At 42.5% G+C, this 26,995-nt stretch overlaps 1 protein-coding gene across 1 annotated transcript in view; it reads left to right on the top strand.

Moving 5' to 3' along the window:
- LOC126353427 (glutamate receptor ionotropic, NMDA 3B-like) overlaps positions 1–26,995 on the top strand; it is a 47,004-nt gene that overhangs the window by 11,466 nt on the left and 8,543 nt on the right. The window contains exons 3-4 of the mRNA XM_050002763.1: positions 14,836–15,006; positions 21,288–21,517. Of these exons, the coding sequence (XP_049858720.1) occupies positions 14,836–15,006; positions 21,288–21,517 (401 nt within the window). The remainder of the gene's footprint in view (positions 1–14,835; positions 15,007–21,287; positions 21,518–26,995) is intronic.

Below are 26,995 nucleotides of genomic sequence, written 5' to 3' on the forward strand. Positions count from 1 at the left end.
GACGTCCTAGTTAGTCGAAAGCAGTCGGGTGACTCAGCCAGAGTGTTCACCGGAAACCCATTCCCACGAAACGGCATCTGCACGCTACCAGCTACCACCACACATCGCTAAAGCGTTCTGCTCCGAGGACCTTGGTGCATCGAGCGGAAGCCATTTCAGACACTGAAAACTTTCCGAAGGAAATGAGCCACTTACGAAAAGCATGTAATGCAAACGGCTACAGCAACATACACATTTTGCAAGTCATCTCCTCGAAGATTGTTAGCAGAGAGCCCCTGAGAAGAACAAGAAGCAGCTTGCGTTCTTACCTGCCTGTGGCTCAGTAACAGCAAAGACTATCCGGTTTCCAAAGAGACATAAAATAGGTTCGTTCTTGAGGCCTTCAGTAAAAATCAGGCAACTCATGAGGCCTGCGAAAGGCAATGTAGGAGTATGCAAAACACCATTTGACTGTGGACAGTTTTATGTCGTATAGATTGCATCATGGAACAGTGCTATGTAGAACACAAGAGGTGTCTTCGACTACGGTATCCTGAGAGGTCAACAATAGCAGAGCCTGTTCTGCAATACGGACACGAATTGCCTTCGACAAGACCTCTATAATTAAACAGACTAATGGTTTCTGGGGTAGCGTCGTAAATGAAGCGACTGAGATAAGAAACTGTGACAACAGCCTCAATAAAGACGACGGCCTCCTTTAACACTCTGAATAATTTCCTTTATCTCATTACATATTATTTCAATCTCTGTATAGTGTGCGTAGTTAGTAGACACATAAACTTGTATTATTGTAGTGAATTTTGGCTTCGCATCTATCTTGGCTATGGTAATGGTTCACTGAGCTGTTCACAGTAGCTTACCCGCATTCCTATGTTCTTTTCATTATTAGTCCTACTCCTGCTTTATCCCTATTTCATTTTGTGTTGATAACGCTATGCTGACGTGACTTAAAGTCGTGTTCTTCTTTCTGCTGTGATTTATTATTAACTGTTATATCGCACTTCATCCTACCCATTTCCCTTTTTAAATCCTGTAACATATCTGCCCGGCCAACGGATCTAACATTCCACGATCCGACTCGTCGAATGCCCGATTTGTTTTTCCTCATGACGAACCCTCATAAGTACGCCCGGAGAAGTGGAAATCCGAACGCGGGACTATTTTACCTCCGGAATATTTTACCCAAGTAGATAACATTATCATTAACTTGTACAGCAGAGCTGCATGCCCTCAGGAAGAAAATCACTGGTGTTGTCTCACTTTGATTTCAGCCACTTTCAGCACCAGCACAGCAAGGCCATGCTGGCTAATGCTACAAGGCCAGATCAGTCAATCATCCAGACTGTTTCCCCTGCAACTACTGAGAACGCTGGTGCCTCTCTTCAGGAACCACGGATTTGTCTGACCTCTACACAGATACTCTTTCTTTGTGGTTGAACCTGTGGTACAGCTGTCTGTATCGTTGAGGCACGAAAGGCACCCCACCTCGGCAGTGTTTGTGATACCACAGGTGAAAGATTTATTGAACTGCACGAAACGTTTGACATTGAACTCAAATCAGCTTATTTCAATAGACTTTTCCCGAAAAAGAAAACAGGGTGCTCATTGCGGAAATTCTCTGTAAATATCAGCTGATCCACGTTCCCACCTCAGAACGAAACACTAGACAAAGTATGAATGCAGAAGATCGGAAGAAGCTAATTTAGACTTGCATGCATAAAATGTAGGTTTTTTTCAATTAAACTAAATTATTGAAATTCTTGGAAAAACCAATCATGAACATATTATTCCATCTGGTATTTAAGATGTGTTTGACAGATTAAATGCCCATAGAATTAAAAAATACTGTAATAATTATAGTTACAAATAAGGCAGGTGCTGTCCGGTGTGAGTATTAAGGAACTGATTTTTTAAATGAAAATACTGATAGGCTCTGACGTCACAGTAGGTCAGTTTGTGTAGCCAGGCAGGTGTAGGGATACGCAAGCAAATACAGGCCCTACGATTTATCTTAGAAAATGGACTGAAGGTAGACAAACTGAAATATATCTATTGCTGACCGAATAAATATCCTGGCAGGGTGAACTAAATCAAAGATCATAGGGACGTTTAGTAAGTAACTATGCAGTTCATAACTTGCCATATTAAAGTCATAGAAGTTATAAGAGATGCTGAAAAGGATCCCCTTGAACTTGAAGACACAGTTGCACACGTTTCTGCATGTTCTTGAAGAAGCTGTGCAGAACATCGGGAGTGATGTTCCGAATGTGACGGGTCAGTGCAGCTTGGAAGTCTTGTATGGTCTGCGGTTGCCTTCATAGTCCTTACCCTCCATAGAAAGTAATCTGGTGGAGCCAAGTCAGGTGAACGCGGAGGCCAGAGTCTTCGAGAGATGATGCGGTCACCGAAAATGTCCTTTATAAAGTTCATAGCCTTGTGGAAGATATGAGCAGTCGCTCCATCCTGTTGGAACCAGGCGTTCTCAACCTCGTTCTCATTCAGTTCACCCAGGAATGGTCCCAGAATGCAGGCACAGTACCGTGCTTTTATGGCGTCGTGAAAGAAGATCGGCCCAATGATGCATTTACGAGTCACGGCGCACCAGATACTAACTGTTTGATTATGCAGTGGTGTCTCTTTAAATTCATGCAGATTCTCTGTAGTCCTCACACTATTATTCTGGCTATTCACGTAACCGGAGAGGTAATCGGTGAGGTGAAAAATGTTGTATCAAGAATCCCCTCATTATTGTCCCACAGGAAGAACAGAAACCAGTTGCAAAAGTTCACACGCGCCGGGTTATTGGTGTGCCTTAGTTCATGCACTACCGACATTTTGTATGGATACATGGACAGTGACCACTGGAGAATCTTATAAGCGGAACCCATGGATAGGTGGGCCTGCTGAGCTAGAAGTCTAACCCATTTCTTTGGACTTGGCAGCATCATGTCTTGCACCTCCCCCGCCTTCCCTTCTGATGTGAATGGCCTGCATTATTTTGGAGCATTATGAACGCTTCCAGTCTTTCGAAACTTGGTGATGAGACTCCGTACAGCATTGTGGTTAGGCATCTTCACTCTTGGGAACTTGGTTGCAAATGCAGCACCTACTGCAGAGGTGAACATGTCTCCATTCCGGAACACACTCTGTCTAGTTGTCTGACTTGGATGACGTTGGTCTTCAATCAAACTGGACCAGCGAACAAGTAAAAATACCTAGTCAAATATGGTGCAGGTTTGTTCAATAATGGAAAATGTATTAATAATTAACAATCATATCAGTCATTACTTAGCACACCACGACATGACACTGCATAGTTACTTTCTGAACACCCAGTATTACTAGCTGAATAAATATTCTGGTACTGCCTGCTAAATGAAAAGGCATGTATTATGGGGGGTCTGCATAAGATATTGCTTGATTGTACTAACAATTCAACACAAGGGTCGCCAGGTGCGCGAGTATGAGTGAGTATTAAAAAAAATTAGTGAATATGTACTCTAGCCTGCAGGATGATCAGAGGTTAACTGTGATTTAAATGAAGATTTACTCAGTGGAATTGTCATAAGAAACAGTCTCCCATGTGTAAGTAAAGGTGGTGGCCTTAGTCAATATACACTGAAGTGCCAAAGAAACTTGTATGGGCATGTGTATTCAAATACAGAGATATGTAAACAGGCAAGCCAATAAGTGTCTGTCGCAGTCGTTAGATCGGTTACTGCTGCTACGATGGCAGATGATCAAGATTTAACTGAATCTGAACGTGGTGTTATAGTCAGAGCACGAGCGATGGGACACTACATCTCCGAGGTAGCGATGAAGTGGGGATTTTCCCGTACGACCGTTTCACGAGTGTACCGTGAGTACTCGTATCAGGAGTCCGCTAAAACATCAAATCCGTGACAGCGCTGCGGCCGGAAAAAGATCCTGCAATAACGGGACCAACGACTACTGAAGAGAATCGTTCAACGTGACAGAATTGCAACCATTCCGAACATTGCTGCTGATTTCAGTGCTGGGCCATCAACAAGTGTCAGCCTGCGAACCATTCAACGAAACATAATGAATATGGGCTTTCGGAGGCGGAGGTCCGCTAGTGTACCCTTGATGACGGCACAACACAAAGCTTTACGCCTCACCTGAGCCCGTCAACACCGACACTGGACTTTAGATGATTGGAAACATGTTCCCTGGTTAGACGAGTCTCGCTTCAAATTGTATTCAGGGGATGGACGTGTACCGGCATGGAGACAACCATATGAAGCCATGGACCATGCATGTCAGCAGGGGACTGCTCAAACTGATGGAGGCTCAACAATGGTGTGGGACGAGTGCAGTTTGAGTGATATGGGAATCCTTATACGTCTAGATACGACTGTGACAGGTGACACATACGTAAGCATCCTGTCTGATCACCTGCGTCCATTCATGCCCATTGTGCACTCTGACGAACTTGGGTAACTCTATCAGGACAATGCGACACCCCATACGTCCAGAACTGCTACGGTGTGGCTCCAGTAACACTCTGCTGAGTTTAAACACTTATGCTGTTCACCAGACCCCCCCCCCCCCCTTCCCTCAGACATGAACATTGTTGAGAATATCTGGGACGCTTTGCAACGTGCTGTTCAGTAGAGATCTCCACCCCCTCGTACTCTTGTGGATTTATAGACAGTCCTGTAGGATTCATGATGTCAGTTCACTTCAGCACTACTTCATACATTAGTCGAGTTCATGGCACGTCGTGTTGCGGCACTTCTGCGTGCTCGCGGGGCCCTGCAAGACATAAGGCATGTGTACCAGTTTCTTTGGCTATTCAGTGTATATTCAGGTGACGTGGTGTTACCTATCGAAATGATATCAAGAACAATTCGATTACTGCACATTATTTCATAAAGGCTTTACACACACGGGAAAAACTGAAAACGACGAACATCTTCATTCGGAATAACAGAAAACACATGCAGTATTAAATTATCTCAGTTACAATTATTACATGAATTGTGGGTTCTCGAATTTCTGGGAAACACACATATAAAAGATATTTAGTTCCAGAGATCTCGTCTGAGATGAGTTTAAATGATGAGATAGAAATAACTGCTGTACCCGTGGGATTAAGGAGACATTAGACAGGGACCGGAATTAATATATAGACTGGCAAGTTACGAGCAAGTAGTAGTAACTCGAGTTTACATGTAATAATCGATGAATCCCGGATCGTGAAAGAATCGAAATTATAAAATTAGAAACAATGAACATAGCTGTAAAACATTTCTAACTCTAATCTCAGTTAAATGCGAAGACCTCGGCAGAACACTTACGTTATGCAGCAGTCTCGGATCTCGAACGAACGCCAACTGCTCTCTATCGATCTCTCATCAAGAATGCCTTCCGTCCTCCATGAATCTCCAAAACAGGGTGCTCTCTTTACAGATCTTTGGAAAAGAAAGTTCTCTGTACTTTGTCTTTCCCTAACCCAAGTGTCTTAACGAAAAATAATTCCGCCAAAAACCTGCATCAACAAAACGCGCTTCGGAGAGAAAGTTTAACAGTCGACTTCCCGCCTCTCATCTTATGAGTCTCAGAAAGGTCTAGTCCACATTTTAATAGCCAATGAGAGCTCTTGTCTCTGCGGTAGCCGGTAAGACATCAGTAAGTGCTCACTTCTTCCCCTTGTATTCAAACTGTTTTCCAAAACATCTTAACATCATCCAGAAAATTATCACGATTCTCGTGAACACAACTGACGTCGCTAAGTCTTGTGGTGGCGTAACTTCATATTCCATCAATAAACTGTAAACTCTTGGCTGGAGCCAGCAAGTCTGGCGTGGTCGTGTCCCTTCATCAATTTCTGTCTCCTTGTGGCTGTTGCGAGAGCGTCTGGAGGAGGCGTAACTACACCGTTAATCAGAAGGCTGTCCACCACAGCGCGTTCCGCCGAACTCAAACCGTGACGGGCCTACGGCGAATTTGATAAGAACTCGTAAGCCAGAGCCCAAGGCGGAGTGTCGTGCGTACATTGGGTGAGTGTCTCCGTTGACTACTCTGCCCTTGGAGCCACCTGAGTGAAGAGAGAATTCGGTAAAGTGAAAACATTACACTGGTCGAAAATACTGTTCATCATCGTAACGATCATCATCAGGATTTCCTTCCAACGAGCCGGGTGCGAACTTTGTGAATGATATGTCTCCAATGATTTCTGTCCTGGTATAGCTTTTGTCTCTCCCCTGAATCCTAAGTCACTCCCCTGTTCCTGAGATCTTCATTAATCTGGTCTGTCCATTTCTTTCTAGGCCGCCAAGTCGGACTTTTTCCTGGTATCACCATCTCCAAATACTGACGTTGAGTTCAATCTTGCAGCGTTTATTCTTTCCCCTGTAGTCAAGTCATCTGCAAGTCTCATTGTGGTGTCACAAGGTTCGGTGGCCTACACATCTGCATTGCCACTGTCTTGGTTTTACTCACAGTCAACCTGTATTCTTTGAACTTTTTAATTCCAGTAATCCAGTCTCCTCTGAACATCCATTTCCGCCTCTCTCCAAAAGGCGATGTCATTATCAAAAGCCTTGAGATATTGCTTTACGACTTCCTTGATTTCTTTCATGATTGTGTCCATAAGTGTAATGAATAGTAACGGGAAAAGTGAACTGCCTTGCTGAACGTCACTCTTTGTCTTGAACCGTTTTGATCTTCCATGTCCTACTTGTACACTGCTTTCATAATCTTCATATAGCATCCGAATTTGTTTCATTAATGAATGAGAAACGTTATGTTTTCTCAAGGAGTCCCATATTTTATCCCTTGGTACACTGTCGTATGATTTTCCCAAATCTAGGAACACTATTATCAGATCCATTCCATTTTTCCAATACTTCTCTATTAACTGAGGAAGAGAAAAATGAAATCTGTCGTTCGCCTTTCACTTCTGAACCCATAGTGTTCTTCCTCAAACTGATGTTCTGGAATTTTTCTAAGTCTCTTTTGTACGACATTTTCCATTATCTTAACATAATGTGATAGCAGTGTGATTCCTCGGTAGTTGGTGCACTTCTTTTTACTACCTTTCTTAAACAGTGGTATTATAATTTCCTTTTTCAGTCATCTGGCTCTTTTATTCTCTGTCCATAACATTCCCAGCATTCAATGTAATAATTGCCTTCGTTGTATTCTAGTTGCTTTAATCATATCGGCTGTCGGATCATCTACTCCTGTTGCCTTCCCAAGTTTAATCTGTTTCAAGGCATTTTCAGATTCTGCACAATAACTGGATGCTGTTCTTCCTCTTCTTTAGTGAATTCAGTGTCACCTTCTTGTTCATTTTCCACATTCCATAAGATTTCAAAATAATTCTTAGTCACTTCCCTGATGCCGTCCATGTCCCTGAACATATCCCTATCAATCGCTTTTATACGTATCTTCTCTGTGAGATCTTTTATTTTTCAACAACCCATATAACAATTTTTGGTTCTTATTGCTGTCTTCCTCTAGGGTATGGGTGAATATTTCCCAAATATTTTCCTTTTATTCTGTCACTACTCTTGTTGGAGTTTCTCCTGTTAGTATTTCTGCTCCACTTTTATCACCTTGTGTTCATATTTCGGCAGCAGTCGTTGGTTCTTTTTTCAATCTCCATGTTTTACTTTGCTATATTGCGTTCGTATATTATATCTTCTACTCTGTTGCGGAGTCTGTCTGTTGTACTATCGAGCGCGTCCCATGTGGCTGATATCGTGGCGGAGGGGAGGGGCGTGGGGGGGGCTCGCCGAACTTGTCTGGAGAGTTTTGGAAAATAAAAGACCTGTTGCGGGACCACAACCAAGTCCCTTACCTGGGTTGTGGTGAAGTCCTTAACGGCAACTTGGGTGGAGAAGAGTACCTCTGGTATGGCGCAGTTGGTGGAGAAGACAGCCACTCCTTTCTCAGGGCTAGTGAAGAGAGGAACCACTGCGCTTAGCAAGCCAGCAGCCAGCAAGAATGCAAAAGTATGTTACTGCATTCAGTGAAAGAACGGACCTCGGATTGAAAATACCTAATGACAGAACTACCCATGGAATGAATGACAATTGCTTACAGCCCGAAGAAAATCCAGAGAATGCGGAAAAAACCACATATAAAGGGCGAAAAACTATAACGCAACATAAAAATAAAAGCAAGTTGAGAGGGAGAACATTAAAAGCCATAGTCTTGTAGGAAAGTGTGAAGAGGTTGAAGACATGATGCAGAGGAGAAAGATTCGTATCTCTGGAATAAGTATGGCAGGGAAAGAGAGGGGGTTAGAAATTATACTAGCCTGGGCACAATAACAGGGCAATGAATGGAGTGGGCCTTGTGTTTCACAAAAACACTGACCCCGATACAAATGTGAGCTCTATAAGTGAAACGAAAATTAAATCCAATGTGGACATGGTAAAGAACAGTTTCATTATACTCCAAGTGTACGCACTCAGCAAGAGTGCAGTGACGATGAAAATGTGGAATTCCTTGAAGAACTGGAAGACTAAGTAAGACAGAGTAATATATTGGCAATTGGAAATTTGAATGCTCATATCAGCACTGATAGGGATTGCTACGAGGAAGTGATGGGATCTTTCGGATATAGAAAAAGAAATGTATTGGGTGAATAAATTCAAAATCTGTGTACAAGGAACAGGCTTTTAGTAGAGAATATATTCTTCAAAACACAAGATAGCCACAAGATTACTAGATTTAATTGGAACGGCAAATCTAAGACCGTTATCAAGTGGTTCAAATGGCTTTGAGCACTATGAGACTTAACATATGAGGTCATCATGAGGCGTAGCGCCTGCGCATCGCTCCTGTTACTTGTTAGGACGATATCGTTATACGCATGAGTCATCGACAGATATCACTATTTGACATGGACCTGAGTTACAGAGCAGCACGTAGTTGTACTAGTAGGCGGCAGAGGTCAGCAGTTGACGGACAGTGCTAGCAGTCATAGTCAAAACAATGTTGTAAAGTTACGTTTGATTAATATTTAATGTATTTGCATAATTATAATTGTTTTATATGTATAGTAATTAACAGTGTGAGTATTGTATGAGTGAAGAGCAGAAGTAAATGAAAATTGTTTCGTTTATTCACGAAGTTCAACTATACAGGGGATGTACTACAATTAAATGTGCAGTCAGTTTATGGTACTAGTAAATCGTGAGTAGTACACAAATTAATCGGTAATTTCAGAAGATTTAATTTTATATTTGATACTCTTCTAAATTTATTTATTTAGCAATTGCCGTAGAAAGAAATGTTTTACTATGATTGGTCATTGAAGTAAAGCGCGGGTTAGCGCGGGATAATACTGTAACCTGATTTGCTGTTTGTTATATCAGCCAATCAGAAAAATGCAGTCTCGCGCCAATCTATGCTGGGAATAAATCCTTTGGTGTGATCTAGAGAGGTGGGGCTGAGGGTTCGAACTAGTTACATCTCATTGAAAGCAGCTCCGACGAAAGTAATGTAAAATCACGGGAAAATGTTAATTATGAGTTCACGAAGTAGTACAAAGTGTATTTAAGTGAACGGTATAGTGAAGGTCGTGTGGAATTTCGGACGGAATATCAAAATTATTGCTTTTGACTGTTAGTTAAAACCGCGAGGCGTGTTGTGCGATCTAAGACTGGAACAGGTATTACGTGTAGAGCAGAGTGCACAACATTTGAGCGAGCATTTTCATAACTAAACGATCCGGTGAACTTTATTAACTTTGGTAACGGGTGTAAATACCATGAACTGGCTACGTGTGTGATTGTGGTGTGCGTGGGAACTTTACATTGTGTTGCCAATTACTACGGACTTGGAAGTATTAGCTGTGATCTTTATCGTAAAAATACACCTGAAAATTTACATTGCCCAGTTAAAACTTTTATTTCAGTAGCTGGCCACATCCCGTTTACCGGACAATTCTATGTATGTTACGACCTGCAATAGACAGTGGTGGTCTAGTATTTTCTACTACAGCTTTTAGCTAGACAAATGAACATTGCTGGACACTGGCAGGGCGGTAAAAAGTAACGTGCCGCGCCGCAATCATTCCGCTAGAATTTAGAACAACTTAAACCTAACTAACCTATGGACATCACACACATCCACGCCCGAGGCTGGATTCGAACCTGCGATCGTAGCAGTCGCACAAGACCGTTATCGACTATGTCTTAACAACCAGTTTTTAGCAGAGAAAGTGGGGCTCACAAGAGTAATACCAAGTAAATGTCTGGATAATGTTCACGGGTTACTAGTAACCGATCTAACTTATAAGATTAAAAGAGTGACTACTGTACAAAGAATGTCTAAAATTATCTAATAGAAATTGAAAGGCGAAGAAAATAAGAAACGTTTCCAAAAGTTAGTACCACAAATTTGCCAAGAACAGGTACTGGTTCTATGGACGAAGAATGTAAGCTGTTTAGAACATCAATACTCAGTACTATCGTACAAATATACTACAAAACAAAGAGCGAAGTAGAAAGACGAAAATACTGTTATTTCAGTAAAACCTGACATGGTTATTCCTTCCCGTGTTAAGACGGGTATGAATTTATCTGTCTAGAGGCTACTGAAAAGAGTTCACTACCAGTGATTCTGACTGCAATTACTTCTGCTCTGGTCGTGCTCACACTGAAATTGATAGTCGAAACCAATCTTTAAAGACTTTTAATCAGAGCTGCGGTTGTCTCTCTCAAAGTGTAAGTAGTATATGCCAGTAACTTCCTATATCCCTTTCATTAACTAGGCTGTTTGTCATGTGTTGTCGGATTTTAAAATAGTATTAGTTGGATTAGGAAGGGAGTCAGGAGTGCGGAATAATATTACGTTTTATCAAGTATACAGGCCTAAGGAACACAATGGTACACTTCTTTCTGAGAGGCTAGTTCTACTCGCAAACATTTAGCTCGTGGCGAAAGCCAATGAACAGTTTATAAAAGAAAAAAGACATGATAAGTATGTGACAGATATGTCTTAAAACTACGTTTCTAGATTTAGAGAGAGCTTTTAATGATGTGGATTGGAAATCTGACTTGATTAGGGAATGGGAGCATATCTACAACTTGTATAGAAACCAGAATGTAGATATAAGTCTCGAACAGGAGTAGCATTTGAAAAGAGAGTGGGACATATCCCACATTATGTAATCTGTACACTGAGAAAACAGTACAAGAAACCAAAGAGAAATTCGGAAAGGGAACGAAATTGCACGGAGAAGAAGTAAAAACTTATACATTTTCCGATAAAACCGTAATACTGTCCGAAATGGCAAAAGAGTTGGAGTTTCAGTTGAACGCAATGTATAGTGACTTGAATAAGAGATCATAAAGTGAACGACAACATAAGTAAAGGAATGATAGTAGAGTGTAGTGAAATCAAATAAGACGCTGCTGAAGGATTTAGATAAGGAAATAGTACACTAAAAGAAGTACAGGCAATTTTTGTATTTGTGCAGCAAAATAAATGACGATTTTTGAAATAGAGAGGATATGGAATATAGATGGACACTAACGAGAAACATATTTCTGAAAATGGGGAACTTTTAATATATATTATAAAATTTAAGTGATGCGAAGTGTGTTTTGAAAGTATTTGTCTGGAGTGTACCCATGTACAAGCAGTACAAGCAAGAAGAAAACAGGACTTTCGAAATGTGGTTTTACAGAACAATTCTGAATTGGATAGGTAAGATAACTAATAAAGAGATACAACATGGAACATGCAAGAAAAAAAGTTATGGTGGAACTCTACTAAAAGAATGGATCGGTTGACAGGACATATCAAGGAATCATCAGTTTCGTCGTGGAGGAAAGTGTGGGAAGTACGAGCTGTGCAGGGAGACCACGACGCGACTACAGTAAGCAAGTTGGAGTGGATGTACGTTGCTGCAGATATGTGGAGGTAAAACGGCTCGCACAGAACAGGCTATAGAGGCGAGCTGGTGTGCAAATATATACATAAAAAATAATACAAATTAATTACAATCGTACCAAATTTGATTGTTACAAATTTTGAAGTGAATGAATTGAATCGAATGGATTATCTTTCGGCCTTAATTTACAACTCTTTTAAATTGTAAGTCAGTAGTAGAGTGAACTTATGTCAATTTTTGTGTTCTATACGCCGCTGAGATTTCCGAAAATTAGTTATATACATTTTTCTTCTTCCGCTATAAGTAATTCTCAGTTTTGACCGTGAATACAATGATGCATTTTATCGGACTTCCTCTTCAGATGCAGGCATCTACAGTGACATGACGTTAGCATAATGCGCGAAAGAAAATGAAAACTTTCGTGGTTTTGCACGAATAAGAACCCTCACATTTCACATTTCATTAAAAATTATTATTCAGATAGTAAAAAGTCTACTACACACTTCTCACAAGAACAGGTCTTCTCTCTACGAGAAATAAAGACAGAGTCTATTAAATAACTGACAAAAAAACTTGAATGAAATTTCCACCATTTGTCATTGGCTTTCCGGCGTAGCAAAATACAACTTTCCCGACGCTTAAAGCGGTCGCGCTAATGTTTATTATCATTGGTTTTTAACTTTTGTCTTAGAATGTTGGGACTTATCCTTATGTATCTATACACTGCGTCAAACCAATCTTCAAGCTGAAGCCCACAACAACAACAACTGTAGAAAATTTGCTCGTCTTAAAACAATAGAAAATCTACTGGTGTTGAACACAAAATTTACTGGCGTTGAGAGGTGACGAACTTTTTTGGAGGAAGTCTGAGTAACAATATTTTTGAGGCCAAGATATGTTCGAAAATGAGCTGTTGACATTGGATCGGGGTTGTTAGAATTTACAGTTGCAGGAAAAAGAAGAGACCATGTGCAAAAAAATTAATTAATAAAAAACAAGGATGATAATTCTGTTTGCTGAATGAATTTTTCCCTCTGCAACGGAGTGCGCGTACTTGGGTAGCTCAGCCGGTACAGCAGTTCGCCACTAAATGCCTAAGTCCTGTGTTCGACTCGTAGCCTGGTACACAGTTTTAGCTTGCAACACAGTTTAAAATTCTAGTTCTGTTTGATGTTTGGGCCATTACAAAATCGTCATATTTGTTAATATCCTCATTAAGAAATAGTAGGTTTTAAATGCTCGTTTTGCTGTCTAGCTTGAAGTTTCCATTGCTTCCCTGACGCACACCATGGGGATAATAGTACGATTTATTTACACTACTGGTAATTAAAATTGAGACACCACGAAGATGACGTGCTATGGACGCGAAATTTAACCGTCAGGAAGAAGATGATTAGTTTTTCAGAGGATTCACTCAAGGTTGGCGCCTGGGGCGACACCTACCAACGTGCTGACGTGAGGAAAGTTTCCAACCGATTTCCCATACACAAACAGCAGTTGACCGGCGTTGCCTGGTGAAACATTGTTGTGAAGCCTCGTGTAAGGAGGAGAAATGCGTACCATCACGTTTCAGACTTTGATGAAGGTCGGATTGTAGCCTATCGCGATTGCGGTTTATCGTATCGCGACATTGCTGCTCGAGGTGATCGAGATCCAATGGCTATTAGCAGAATATGGAATCAGTGGGTTCAGGAGGGTAATACGGAACGCCGTGCTGGATCCCAACGGCCTCGTATCACTAGCAGTCGAGATGACAGGCATCTTATCCGCAAGGCTGTAACGGATCGTGCACCAACGTCTCGATCCCTGAGTCAGAAAGACAACAACCATCTGCACGTACAGTTCGACGACGTTAGCAGCAGCATGGACAATCAGCTCGGAGACCATGTATACGGTTACCCTTGAGGCTACCTCACATACAGGAGCGCTTGCGATGTTGTATGCAACGATGAACCTGGGTGCACGAATGGTAAAACGTCATTTTTTCAGATGAATCCAGGGTCTGTTTACAACATCATGATGGTCGCATCCGTGTTTGGCGAGATCGGGATGAACACACATTTGAAGCGTGTATTCGTCATCGCCGTACTTTTGTATCACCCGGCGTGATGGTATGGGGTGCCATTGGTTACACGTCTCGGTAAACTCTTGTTCGAATTGACAGCACTTTGAACAGTGCACGTTACATTTCAGATGTGTTACGACCCGTAGCTCTACCCTTGATTTGATCCCTGCGAAACCCTACATTTCAGCAGGATAATGTACGACCGCATGTTGAAGGTCTTGTACGGGCCTTTCTGGATACAGAAAGTGCTCGACTGCTGCCCTGGCCAGCACATTCGCCAGGTCTCTCACCAATGGAAACCGTCTGGTCAATTGTGGCCGAGCAACTGCTCGTCACAATACGCCAGTCACTACTCTTGATGAACTGTAGTATCGTGTTGAAGCTCCATGGGCAGATCGCTGTACCTGTACACGCCATCCAAGCTCTGTTTGACTCAATGCCCAGGCGTATCAAGGCCGTTATTACGGCCAGTTGTGGTTGTTCTGGGTACTGATTTCTCAGGATCTATGCACCCAAATTGCGTGGAAATGTAATCACATGTTAGTTCTAGTATAATAAATTTGTCCAATGAATACCCGTTTATCATCTGCATTTCTTCTTGGTGTAGCAATTTTAATGGCCAGTAGTATAGGTTGTCTACAGTATCGCTATCATTCCTTTTCTTATCTCTCTGAGTAGAATTATGTCACCGTTAATGTGATAAATACACTTTTGGACAGAATAAAATGTTCATAATCATGGTTAATAAGGTAGATAAAGCAATAGAAACATTGCTTTCGAAGCTCTTTACAATAATGTAAGTGAGGTAAAGATGTTACAAGAGGCTTTCAAAGTTTAGCTGATCAGAGGCAGGGTGAGGCGCCGCAGAATTCGAGTGCTCTGTGCTGCGCAGGTCCAACTTCATCGACATGGAGAGTAGCGGCCACCAGGCGATCAACGGCTCGTGGACGGGAGTGATGGGGGCGCTCACCACCGGCGCCGCCGACGTCAGCGCGACGCTCTCCTACATGAGCTCGCAGCGCGCGCACTCCGTCCGCTTCATCTACCCCCTGTTCTCCACCAAGTAAGCGCCAGCGAGTCTGCATTCGACCCACACCACATGGCTGTCGTCACCTACACGATTGGAAGTACCACTCCTTCTTTTCTCCTTCCTGCTACGTCTCTGCCTCTGCAGATCATTCACAGAGCCTGTTCCAAGCAGCTCTTTCCTCCCACAACCTGTCATTTACCATCTCTTCCCATTGCAGTCCTCTTCAGCTCATACATCGTTCATCTGGCCTCTCCTGGTTTTTTTTTTTTTGTGGTCTTCCAGTTGGTCTTCGTCCAGATTCTGTCCATTTTAGGGCTTTTCTCGAAAGCTTTGTGGCTCAAATGGCTCTGAGCACTATGGGACTTAACATCTGAGGTTACCAGTCCCCTAGAACTTAGAACTACTTAAACCTAACCAACCTCAAGACTTCACACACGTCCACGCCGGAGGCAGGATTCGAACCTGCGACCGTAGCAGCATCACGGTTCCGGACTGAAGCGCCTAGAACCGCTCGGCGACAACCGCCGGCGTAAGTTTTATGGTCCAGTTCTTTTAATGTGGCAAAACCATTTAAGCTCATTACTCTTCATAGTTTCTTTAGCTGCTCGATCTCCAGGGTGTTTCGTATTATTTCATTCTTTGTTCTGTTCCTTCTGGTTTTACCGAGAATCCTTCGTAGAAAGTGCATCTCTGTTGCTTGTATTCTGAATTTGAAGCCATTTTAACTAGTTTTCGACCGTGACTGTCTCATGAAATATGTAAAGGTTTTTTTTTTTTAATTTACCGCTACCAGTAACAAACTTTGTCAACCATTGTATTACTTATTTATTTAGCGACATGTTTCGGGGGTCAAACCTCATCTTCAAGCTAAATGGCATTACAAAAACAACTTTACAACAAGGGCATACTGATGCTACATAGTCTTCTCGTAAATGCTGTGCTCATCTTTGTTCTTCTGGCGTGGCAGTCTCGTTGTGATGCGTTGCAGTGTTTCCATTTCCGTGGCTCTCTTGGTCACTGTTCACAAATTGTCACTAACATAGCAGTAACGTGGAAACACGATCACGAAAACAAAAACAAAAAAAACCTTTACATATTGCTTTTACTCTGCTCAGATGTAACTTTGTCCGTGTCCAATATTCTGATCAAATGGTTCAAATGGCTCTGAGCACTATGGGACTTAACTTCGGAGGTCATCAGTCCCCTAGAAGCTAGAACTACTTAAACCTAACTAACCTAAGGACATCACACACATCCATGCCCGAGGCAGGATTTTAACCTGCGGCAGTAGCGGTCTCGCGATTCCAGACTATAGCGCGTAGTACCGCTCGGCCACTCCGACAGGTCAACATTCGGATCTATAGACAAAAACTGGCAGATAATATCACTTGCACATCACGCCCTTTGCTTTGACAAGTATTTTCCAGTTACTAGTTATGTACGATACCCAACAATAAAATTTAGAACACTTTTCTTTTCTCTTCGAAATTTCATCTTTGATGTTTCCTTTCCTGAGTAATTTACTTCCGATGTACTTGAAAGCATCTACTTCTTTAATAATTTTTCCGTTGCAAGATACATCCTTCATTTTTTAATTTTTCCTGCCGATTTTCATTACTTCATTTTTTGTTAAGCTTATGTCATTCCTGCTTCTTCTCTTACTCTCTACCTGGTGTTCAGTCGTTCTTCCATTTTCTCCTCATTTTCTTCGTAAATTATCGCATCATCTACACATGGTATGATTTTCACATCATCTGCTGTTGACCCCTGACGAACTATTGCTCTGCGTTCGCAAGTACTAAGCAGACGATGTTAAAATCAGCGTTGAAGAAAACAATCGTCCATACTTACGATAGCACAGTCTGCGTAACTCAGGTAACAAAATAAACCAGCAAATCTCTAGTAATAACGGACATAAGGGGATGCTTCCTTCCTTCACTGAAAATGTCCGCTTATCGATACTGATGTTTTTTATTGTCTTTTAGCTATGGTGTCAACAAGCCCACATTTACGTCGATAGCACATCCACTACTAGTTCGTGCAGCTTATGTCACACACAAGACAGCCAGAAATATTACGAGATTAATAAAGTCAATACTCTGCTATGACATGAGTGTCACACTCGTTCCTTATCAGTGGATTCTTCAAATGAAGATGCTCGCCAAAAATGTTCTGTAAATGCATACTGAACACGCCACGCAGAATTCTTTACAAAGGCCGATAGTTTCACACGCTGTTTTCTCTACAACAAACACTTCCAAACCTCCCAAACTTCACAGAACTGTCCGTAATTGCATCTGTTTGCACGAAAATACAAACCGAAAGCGATATAACAGTCTTTTCTTCACTTTACAAATAATTTTATCGGACGTCCAACATAACCTTCTCGTCCGGCAGCTAGTTCACGAATGCCCGCATGCCGTTGCTTTCAGGGCATACAACTAATTCCAATGCACGGGAAGGATTTTATTCTCATTGGTTGATCAAAACGAACAGCCAATCAGATTAATCTTTCATGATCATATTCGCACTCAAACTGCTTTACTCCAATCAACATTCGCAGAAGCATCTACGTCATTTCATGCTGCAAGTATTAACAAAATGTTCCACCGAACCAAACAAAACGAAAACAAAGAGAAAACTATGCTTGAAATATACTTTAGAACTGATTATCCTCTTCCTAACTTTCTGGCTGCCTTATTACAAAAGAAAACGCTCATAGACATACGTCATCCGCCGATTAGGGGGATACACAGTTTTTTCATGACGTCCTGGTGGTGTAACACTTACTAGTTACGTAAGGTGTAATACAATATAGAACTGAAATTTGACATACGTCCCTCATACACACTCACATTCACTCTCATCTACCCTCACCCTAACACAAAATATAAATATTAACTTTTAAACGTTTATTTCCATTATGAATGAAAAATTATAAAAAGTTTAGAATTGAAATCAATATAAAATGAATCAGTACACTAAGAGTGTATAACAAAAGAAATATAAACTGTTAATATTACTACCTGAATTTATTTTCTTAGGTGTCGGTTAGGTACATTTTTAATAGGTTTTTATATTTCTGAAACTATTATAGGTAGCGGGATCATATTTCGACACAAAGCTCATCTGAATAACAAGAGGTCATGTACCAAATTTGGAATAAAACAGCTAATATTTAACGTAGTTATTTAGTTTCTTAGGTGAGGCGAATAAGTGATTTTAGTACGCACCACAGTGTGAGCACTCCACGGTCCGCCTTAGCGGTGGGGCTATGGTGCATTCGGCAGGCCACGTGACGGCAGCCACCGAACGCTACTACACTGCAGGCTTCCAAAACAGCTTGCCATAACGTAACAAACTTACTGCAAAAATCTGCAGTCGCATAATAGCTACGACGCTACAAGTCTTGTCTGATGCATCGTCCTTGATCTTCGGGCCGGCGCTTGTCGTTACGCCAGAATAGGGATAATTCCCGGAATTATTTCTCAGTTTCATTATCACGCCAGCACAGATGAGTGATTCAGATATTAGTGTCAGCGGTGTTGAGAAATTGTGCAAATCTCTGGGATCCAATGGAATCCCTGTCAGATTCATACATAATTTGGAACTTAGTTAAATCCCCAACGTATCATAACATACTATAGCTGCCTCGAATGTAGAGCTGTACCCAACGGTTGGAAGAAAAAAGTTCACACACATCCGTAATAAAAGCATCAGAAGTGATCGACAAAACTACGGGCCAATGTACTTGACATACATCCGTTGCAAAATCTGAGTACGTACTCAGAGATCCAACGTAACGAGGTACCTCAAACGTAACACAATGATATTCTTTATGTCAAGCAGTGCGGATTTCGTAAACATCGGTAATGCGATACCCAAAATCCTGAAAGCCAGTGATGAAGAAAATTAGCTCGATGCAGTATTTCTTGATTTCTGCATAGCATTTGACACAGTACCACGCCAACGCTTAACAAGGAAAGTATGCTCTTACGGGGTCTCCAACATACTACCTCGTATGGCGAACATCGACGGATATACGAGGTAACACCAGGCATGCCATTAAGAACTACGCTGCGTCTCTTGTTATTCATGCTCAATATCAATGACGCGACAGACAGTATTTATGGTAACCTCATACTTTTGCAGATTAATGAGTTTTACATATATATTAATTACTACTATCTGAAGAAAGGCTGTTTTAATGCTCTTATCATGCCTTGATAAAATTTCAAATCGGTACAAAGATTGGATATTTGCTGTAAATGTTAGAAATGTAAAACTGTGCACCTTACAAAACTACAAATATTATATCGAATGTCTGTAATATCGCTGTGTTACAACTCGACTCAAACTAATATCAATACCCTGTTGTAAGATTTTCTGGGTGTATGAAATAGAACGATTATACATGGTGTTACAAAAATGTACGGCCAAACTTTCAGGAAACATTCCTCACACACAAAGAAAGAAAATATGTTATGTGGGCACGTGTCCGGAAACACTTACTTTCCATGTTAGAGCTCATTTCATTACTTCTCTTCGAATCACATTAATCATGGAATGGAAACACACAGCAACAGAACGTACCAGCGTGACTTCAAACACTTTGTTACAGGAAATGTTCTAAATGTCCTCCGTTAGCGAGGATACATGCATCCACCCTCCGTCGCATGGAATCCCTGATGGGCTGATGCAGTCCTGGAGAATGGTGTATTGTATCACAGCCGTCCACAATACAAGCATGAAGAGTCTCTACATTTGGTACCGGGGTTGCATAGACAAGAGCCTTCAAATGCCCCCATGAATGAAAGTCAAAATGGTTGAGGTCAGGAGAGCGTGGAGGCCATGGAATTGGTCCGTCACTACCAATCCATCGGTCACCGAATCTGTTGTTGTGAAGCGTACGAACACTTCGACTGAAATGTGCAGGAGCTCCATCGTGCATGGACCACATGTTGTGTCGTACTTGTAAAGGCACATGTTCTAGCAGCACAGGTAGAGTATCCCGTATGAAATCATGATAACGTGCTCCATTGAGCGTAGGTGGAACGAAACTAAAAAAATGGTTCAAATGGCTCTGAGCACTATGGGACTCAACTGCTGTGGTCATTAGTCCCCTAGAACTTAGAACTACTTAAACCTAACTAACCTAAGGACATCACACACATCCATGCCCGAGGCAGGATTCGAACCTGCGACCGTAGCAGTCACACGGTTCCGGACTGCGAGCCTAGAACCGCGAGACCACCGCGGCCGGCAGAACGAAACTAAAACGAGCTCTAATATGGAAATTAAGCGTTTCCGTCACATGTCCACATAACATCTTTTCTTTATTTGTGTGTGAGGAATGTTTCCTTTCTGTAACACCCTGTATAGGGTCAGTCGTATATCTGACAAGTGGTAGCCTTCGGAAATTTCACTGACAAAAAACAAAAAAATCCAAACACCGAGGAGGAGTTGTGTTACAAAATTGAAACTTGATAGTCATGTTTCTCCATCTGAAAGATGATATCTGTTCATTTTTCGGGCCAGTCGCATAAGAGAGTCGCTAGGAGCGCCAGTATGAGGACGCAAATCAGGTTTACTTTAAATACAATTTGTAACGGTCGTGAGCGTTAGTTACATTTGAGATTGGACGTGTGAGATGATGTTAGTGAAGAATGCCTTGAAAGCGACAAAGATCCCATTACCAACACGTCACTGAGTTTGAACTACGTCGTGTAATAGGGCTACGAGAAGCTGGATGTTCCTTCCGGAATATTGCAGAAATACTGGCAATGGCGGACACGAGAATATACGGTCCTAAGGACACCGGACTGCGGATAGCCATTTGGATCCACCGAGAGGGAATAGCATCGTGTTCGGCGTACGGCTGTGGTGCTTCGTACTGCGTCTGTATCAGGAATTCTAGCAACAGTTGGCACCATTGTGACACAACGAACTGCTAGGTTACTTCAAGGAGGGCTCCAAGCCAGGCTCCCTGTGGCGGCTAAATATTTTTCACAATTTTTCAGAATTTTCAGAAGTTTATCACAGTTATTTAGACGAATGCTGTGCCTGTGTCACATTTTACACAAACTGACGCTAAACCACCGCCGTTAGAATCTGGCTCCTTTTGTCTTCACAGAGAACGTGAAATACATGCCGATATTTAGTTCACTAACGTGTGTCGTATCAGGGCGACCAGCTTTCTTCATAAATTCTTCTTACCGAGAGTTCTCCTGGCGACTGATTATTGTTTCACGTATCTTGCGACCAATGACCAAGTGCAGGTGAGCTGATGGGCGACTGGTGGCCGGCTGCGGCAGGTTTGTGGCGGTGGTGCAGCAGCCGCGCTCGGCCGCGGGCTGGCGCCTGTACGGGTCGCCGTTCGAGGCGCGCCTCTGGCTGGTGATGGCGGTGATGCTGGCCGCCGCCTCAGCCCTCATGTACTTCACCGTCCGCACTGATGCCCGACTCCAGCCGCACTCTCCTCACCGGCCCAACATCGACGTCGTCGATGCTATGCTGCTGGTACTGGGAATACTTTGTCAACAAGGTAAAAAAATAACGACTAGAGAAGCGCCAGAATCAGGTACAGAAGTCTCGGATCCGACCTCCGATCGGTTCTAAGATATTTGCCTTCATCAGTTCTTCCACCTCTTCCAGTGTTTACTGATGAGCAAAAAGTTGAGTCGCATCTTGGTTTGGGATCCACGCTGAACTGCAGCTACTTGTATCCAGCTCTCGTTGTTCAAAACACTGGATATTTTAACTGAACCATGTGAGCACATTTACCCATCAGTTATACACATAAAAAATTACATTGATACCCCTTATTACTGCACAACTGCTCTGTCCGAGAACACGAACAAGATCTAGACAGAAAGAAAGAACATAAAACCCAAAATGGTATTTTCTGCTAAGGAATAAAACTGCGTAATATAATGTACAAGGAAATTAAAGAGATTATATACTTACTTTACATCGTGCAATCAGACCCAGAGGACCACACGCAGCTGCAAGGATCCACTTGAAATGGATTCTCTTTCCTGATTTCTTTCTTTCTGCCGATCTGCAGTATGTCAAATGGCTCTGAGCACTATGGGACTTAACTTCTGAGGTCATCAGTCCCCTAAAACTTAGATTCACTTAAACCTAACTAAACTAAGGACATCACACACACATCCATGCCCGAGGCAGGGTTAGAACCTGCGACCGTAGCAGCAGCGCGGTTCCGGACTGTAGTGCCTAGAACCGCTCGGTCATCCCGGCCGGCTGCAGTATGTCATTATGGATTCTGTTCCTCCATCTTCTCTTTGGGCTGCCTCATGGTCTTATTCCCAGGGGAGTGCAATTCATGAATTTCAAATCACACCGGTGTTTATCCATCCGAGCTTCTTTACCTGCCCGTAGAAGCCATTTGGCTCTCCATAGCGGTACAAACTTTGGTCCGTTGCGGGCCTCATCCAGCTGACAATTATACCGAATCCTCCATTCACCAATGATCTCATCTTCTGTCGGACCATATTTCTTTCTAAAGCCGCTTGAAAACTGAAAGATTATTTAAGTCTTTTCTTCGGACACTCCAAGCTTCGCAACCTTGTAGCCCTATGGGCTAGCACAATCTTGTTTACAGCTGGAGTCTGAAATTCGTTGAGAGACTGCGCGATTTGAAGAGCTGACTCAGACTGAAGTATGATCGGCTTATAGCTTGAATCGTTTCCTTGATATCTGTCTGACACGATGCGTCCTTTGTAAAGCGTTACCCTTAGATGTTTAAAATTATGAACCCTTTTAAAGTATGGGGTTCTAACCACCAGTGAGTGGAGTGGGTCTTGTGAATAGACATGAGACCTGCTCATCACCAGATACTTTGAGTTCGATTCATTTCCAAGGAGACCAATCTGCCGCCTCCAAGCTGTCACTGATCCGCATAAGCTTGTCCTTAGATATGGACAACAGGACCACGTCATCGGCAAAAGCGAGTTGTATGATTTTCCCACCTTCTACCTTGATCCCTTTTAAGGTCTTATGGAGAGCTTTACTCTTCTATCTTTTCGAACGCCATGTTGAACAATATCCGATACACACCATCTCCTTGTCTCAACCCTGTGTTTTCTTTAGAGCTCTCCATAGCTTGGTTTCTGAGATTCACTTTGCCTTTTGAATCAATGAGACAAACTCGAACTACGTTGACGACTTTCTTGTGCATTCTGAACTCAGTTAGGCAATTCAGCGGGCTCTCCAGGTGACTGCAGTTGTATGCTTTCTTAAAATCTATGAAGACTGCATGAAGTATGTATAAAATTCCCACATCTTCCCGGTGACCTGTCGCAGTACATAGATGACATCCACAATCAAACGGCCGTATTGTAAACCACCCTGATATTTAACAATCAATTTTACAGCAAACGGCTGGATTCTGTCCAATATACTGCTCGACAAGATCTCATGACACACGTTCTGTAGTTGGTGCTGTCCATTTTGTCAACTTTCGTGTGTGTGGGGCACATGACCACTTTCTTCCAGTCTTCTGAGATTCCTCCTCTTGATCGGTTGGTGAATTCTCTTGTGAATTCTTTCCTCTCCAACTTGAATGGTTTATGCCTAGATTCAATCTTCTCCTGGACTTTTGTCCTTTTTCATCTTCTTTATTTTCTTCAGCGTAAGTGGCGGATAGTCTAAATCTGTAATGTCAGGAGATCGGAATTCGAACAGATCTTTAGGTTCGCGACAGTTGAGAAGCTCCCTGAAGTATTGGTTACATCTCTTAACAATGTTGTTCTCTTTGGTGGGTATGGCCCCATTGTTGACTTCGACGAAATTTTTGCGGCTCTGATATCTCTTCTTATGTCAAACTTACGGCACATCTTTTGAGCCTCTTTTTCCAAGAAATCTTGTTGAGTCACCTCTATCAGTCATCTGATACACATTCTTTTTGATCTCCTTGGGGTTGCTTTAGTAGTTTTCCATACTTCTTCGAACGGTGCTCTGCGTCGTGTAAAATCTTGGCTTCTCTTATCTTGACTAATGTTTTAATGCATTAGTCCCCAAACTACACCTTCTTGTCCATGACCTGCTTCTTGACGACTGCATTTGCCACCTCATTTACAGCATCCTTGACATCTTTCCGTGTTTCTCCTGGGTCCTTCTGTGAATCCTGTTCCTGCAGAAGTTACTGAAATGGAACTGAAATTCGTCTTACATTGTAGTGTCTTTGATCGTATCGATGTGGTAGCGAGCTTCTTTGTTAAAATGGGTTCGGACTCTGGCTTTGTGCTGTGAGCCTACTCGTAGTCAGCTTTTTACTATACTAGGACGTGGCCGTTCCCACACTCCCCCGCACTATCTTTGCGTCCATCACCCAATTCATTATTTTGAAATTAATTGCAATATGATCTATCTGATGAACTGTTTTACCTTCTGGTAACACGCAAGTTCCTTGTGTGGAAATCTGTGCTACTGATGAACATCTCTTTCGATGTTGCAAAGGTGATGAACCTGATGCTACTGTCATTACTGAGTTCATGTAAGCTGTGTCTTCCAGTTGTTCAAAGGAATATACCTTCTTTTCTATCAATGCTAATACATATCGCCCAGTGGGACTCGACACTTGGCAATTGCTACTCGGAATGCTACCCACCACTATCTACAATTCTGCATGGAATTCGTCCTTCACTTGGCGTGTACTTTCCTCTGTGAGGGCATGACAGCTGATAAACGACATTCTGCATCTGCTTGTGTCTGTTGTTAACACTGCTATTCTAGAGGTCACTGAATAAGCAGCTAGAGCCTTACTCACACGAAATCCAATACATAAATCGTGTCCTGAATCACAGCTTCCATAAAACACTGCACACTTTTCGACATCACGAATACCAGTATCCTTCAAGCGAACTTTCTGTAAAGCAGCTAAATCGATGCTATATCTTTCGACCTTCTTGACCAGGGGCACCTGTTTCATATAAACAAAGACACCTCGATACCACGTTCTCGGACTTTTCGTCTATTTTCTATCAAAAAATTACGAGGCTTCCTCGTAGTTTGTTTACTGTTACCAAGTTTTCCATGATCGGCTGGCAATCCATCGCCATCCTCCAGCATGGAAGACGAGGGTTTTTAATTTTGGGGTAACCGTCACCCAGATTAACTGCTTTCTCTACAGCTGTCGATATTCATCTCCATTTTCCTTGAAAATGAATAAGGATGAAGGTGAGGGAGTGGCAAGGTAGGATGATGTGAGGTACTCTTCGTTTGGTTCACTGACTAAGGCCTGTTCAGCACGCATTTTGACACAGTCTTTTTATTTATTTTTATTTCTGGAAAGCATTATTCCCGAAGGTACGCAATTTTTAATGGTTCAAAGGGCTCTGAGCACTATGGGACGTAACTTCTGAGGTCATCAGTCCCCTAGAACTTAGAACAACTTAAACCTAACTAACCTAAGGACATCACAGACATCCATGCCCGAGGCAGGATTCAAACCTGGGACCGTAGCGGCCCCTCGGCTCCGCCTAGAACCGCACGGCCACTCCGGCCGGCACGCAATTTTTAATACCAACGCCTTATCCTCCTCCTGAGCACAACGTATCACTCATTATAGAGACATGCTTACTCAATTTTTCTGTCTAGCATGTGGTAACTTGCGGCACACAAAATGGAAACCAAACACCAAAGCTATGGTCCTTATGTCAGCTTACGGTGTACGTAGTGTTACATTATGAGTTAGTGTGAGTATAGCGTGTGAGTGTGAGTCAGTGTGTGTGTGTGTGTGTGTGTGTGTGTGTGTGTGTGTGTGTGTGTAGTGTGTAGTGTGGGCTGTAACTAGGAGTGAGAAATGAATAACAGCGTAGCTCTAACCTTTTACATTAATTAAAACCATATTGTACGCTAAGGATGAGCCACATGAGCCTCATGTTTTGAACAGACTGACCATTATCCGAGGGAGGGGCGGTTGGAGGTTACAGTCTTCATCCGGCCATCCCGATTTACATTTTCTGTGTCTTTTCTAAAATATTTAAAGAGATTGCATGGATAGTTTCTACTATAAGGCCACGGCCAACTACGTGTCCCGTCCCTGTCAAACTAGCTGTGTAGGTATGTAAAAGCCTGTAAATACGAATTGTGTAATTTTTGTTGTTCTTCGTTTGAGTCCAGTGGGATGTACAATGGCCTTATGGGGCGATCTATGGACGAATAAAACTACACTACTGGCCATTAAAATTGCTACACCAGGAAGATGAGATGCTACAGACGCGAAATATAGCCGACAGGAAGAAGATGCTGTGATTTGCAAATGATTAGCTTTTCAGAGCATTCACACAAGGTTGGCGCCGGTAGCGACACCTACAACGTGCTGGCATGAGGAAAGTTTCCAACCGATTTCTCATACACAAACAGCAGTTGACCGGCGTTGTCTGGTGAAACGTTGTGATGCCTCATGTAAGGAGGAGAAATGCGTACCATCACGTTTCCGACTTTGATAAAGGTTGGATTGTAGCCTATCGCGATTGCGGTTTATCGTATCGCGACATTGCTGCTCGCGTTGGTTGAGATCCAATGACTGTTAGCAGAATATGGAATCGGTGGGTTCAGGAGGGTAATAAGGAACACCGTGCTGGATCCCAACGGCCTCGTATCACTAGCAGTTGAGATGACAGGCATATTATCCTCATGGCTGTAATGGATCGTGCAGCCACGTCTCAATCGCTGAGTGAACAGATGGGGACGTTTGCAAGACAACAACCATCTGCACGAACAGTTCTACGACGTTTGCAGCTGCATGGACTATCAGCTCAAAGACCATGGCTGCGGTTACCCTTGACGGTGCCCCACAGACAGGCGCGCCTGCGATGTTGTACTCAACAACGAACCTGGGTGCACGAATGGCAACACGTTATAGGTTCTGTTTAGAGCATCATGATGGTCGCAACCGTGTTTGGCGACATTGCGGTGAACTCACATTGGAAGCGTGTATTCGTCATCTCCATACTGGCGTATCACCTAGCGTGATGGTATGGGGTGCCATTGGTTA

Source organism: Schistocerca gregaria, chromosome 1 (assembly GCF_023897955.1).
Source record: "Schistocerca gregaria isolate iqSchGreg1 chromosome 1, iqSchGreg1.2, whole genome shotgun sequence".
NCBI classification, from domain to species: domain Eukaryota; kingdom Metazoa; phylum Arthropoda; class Insecta; order Orthoptera; family Acrididae; genus Schistocerca; species Schistocerca gregaria.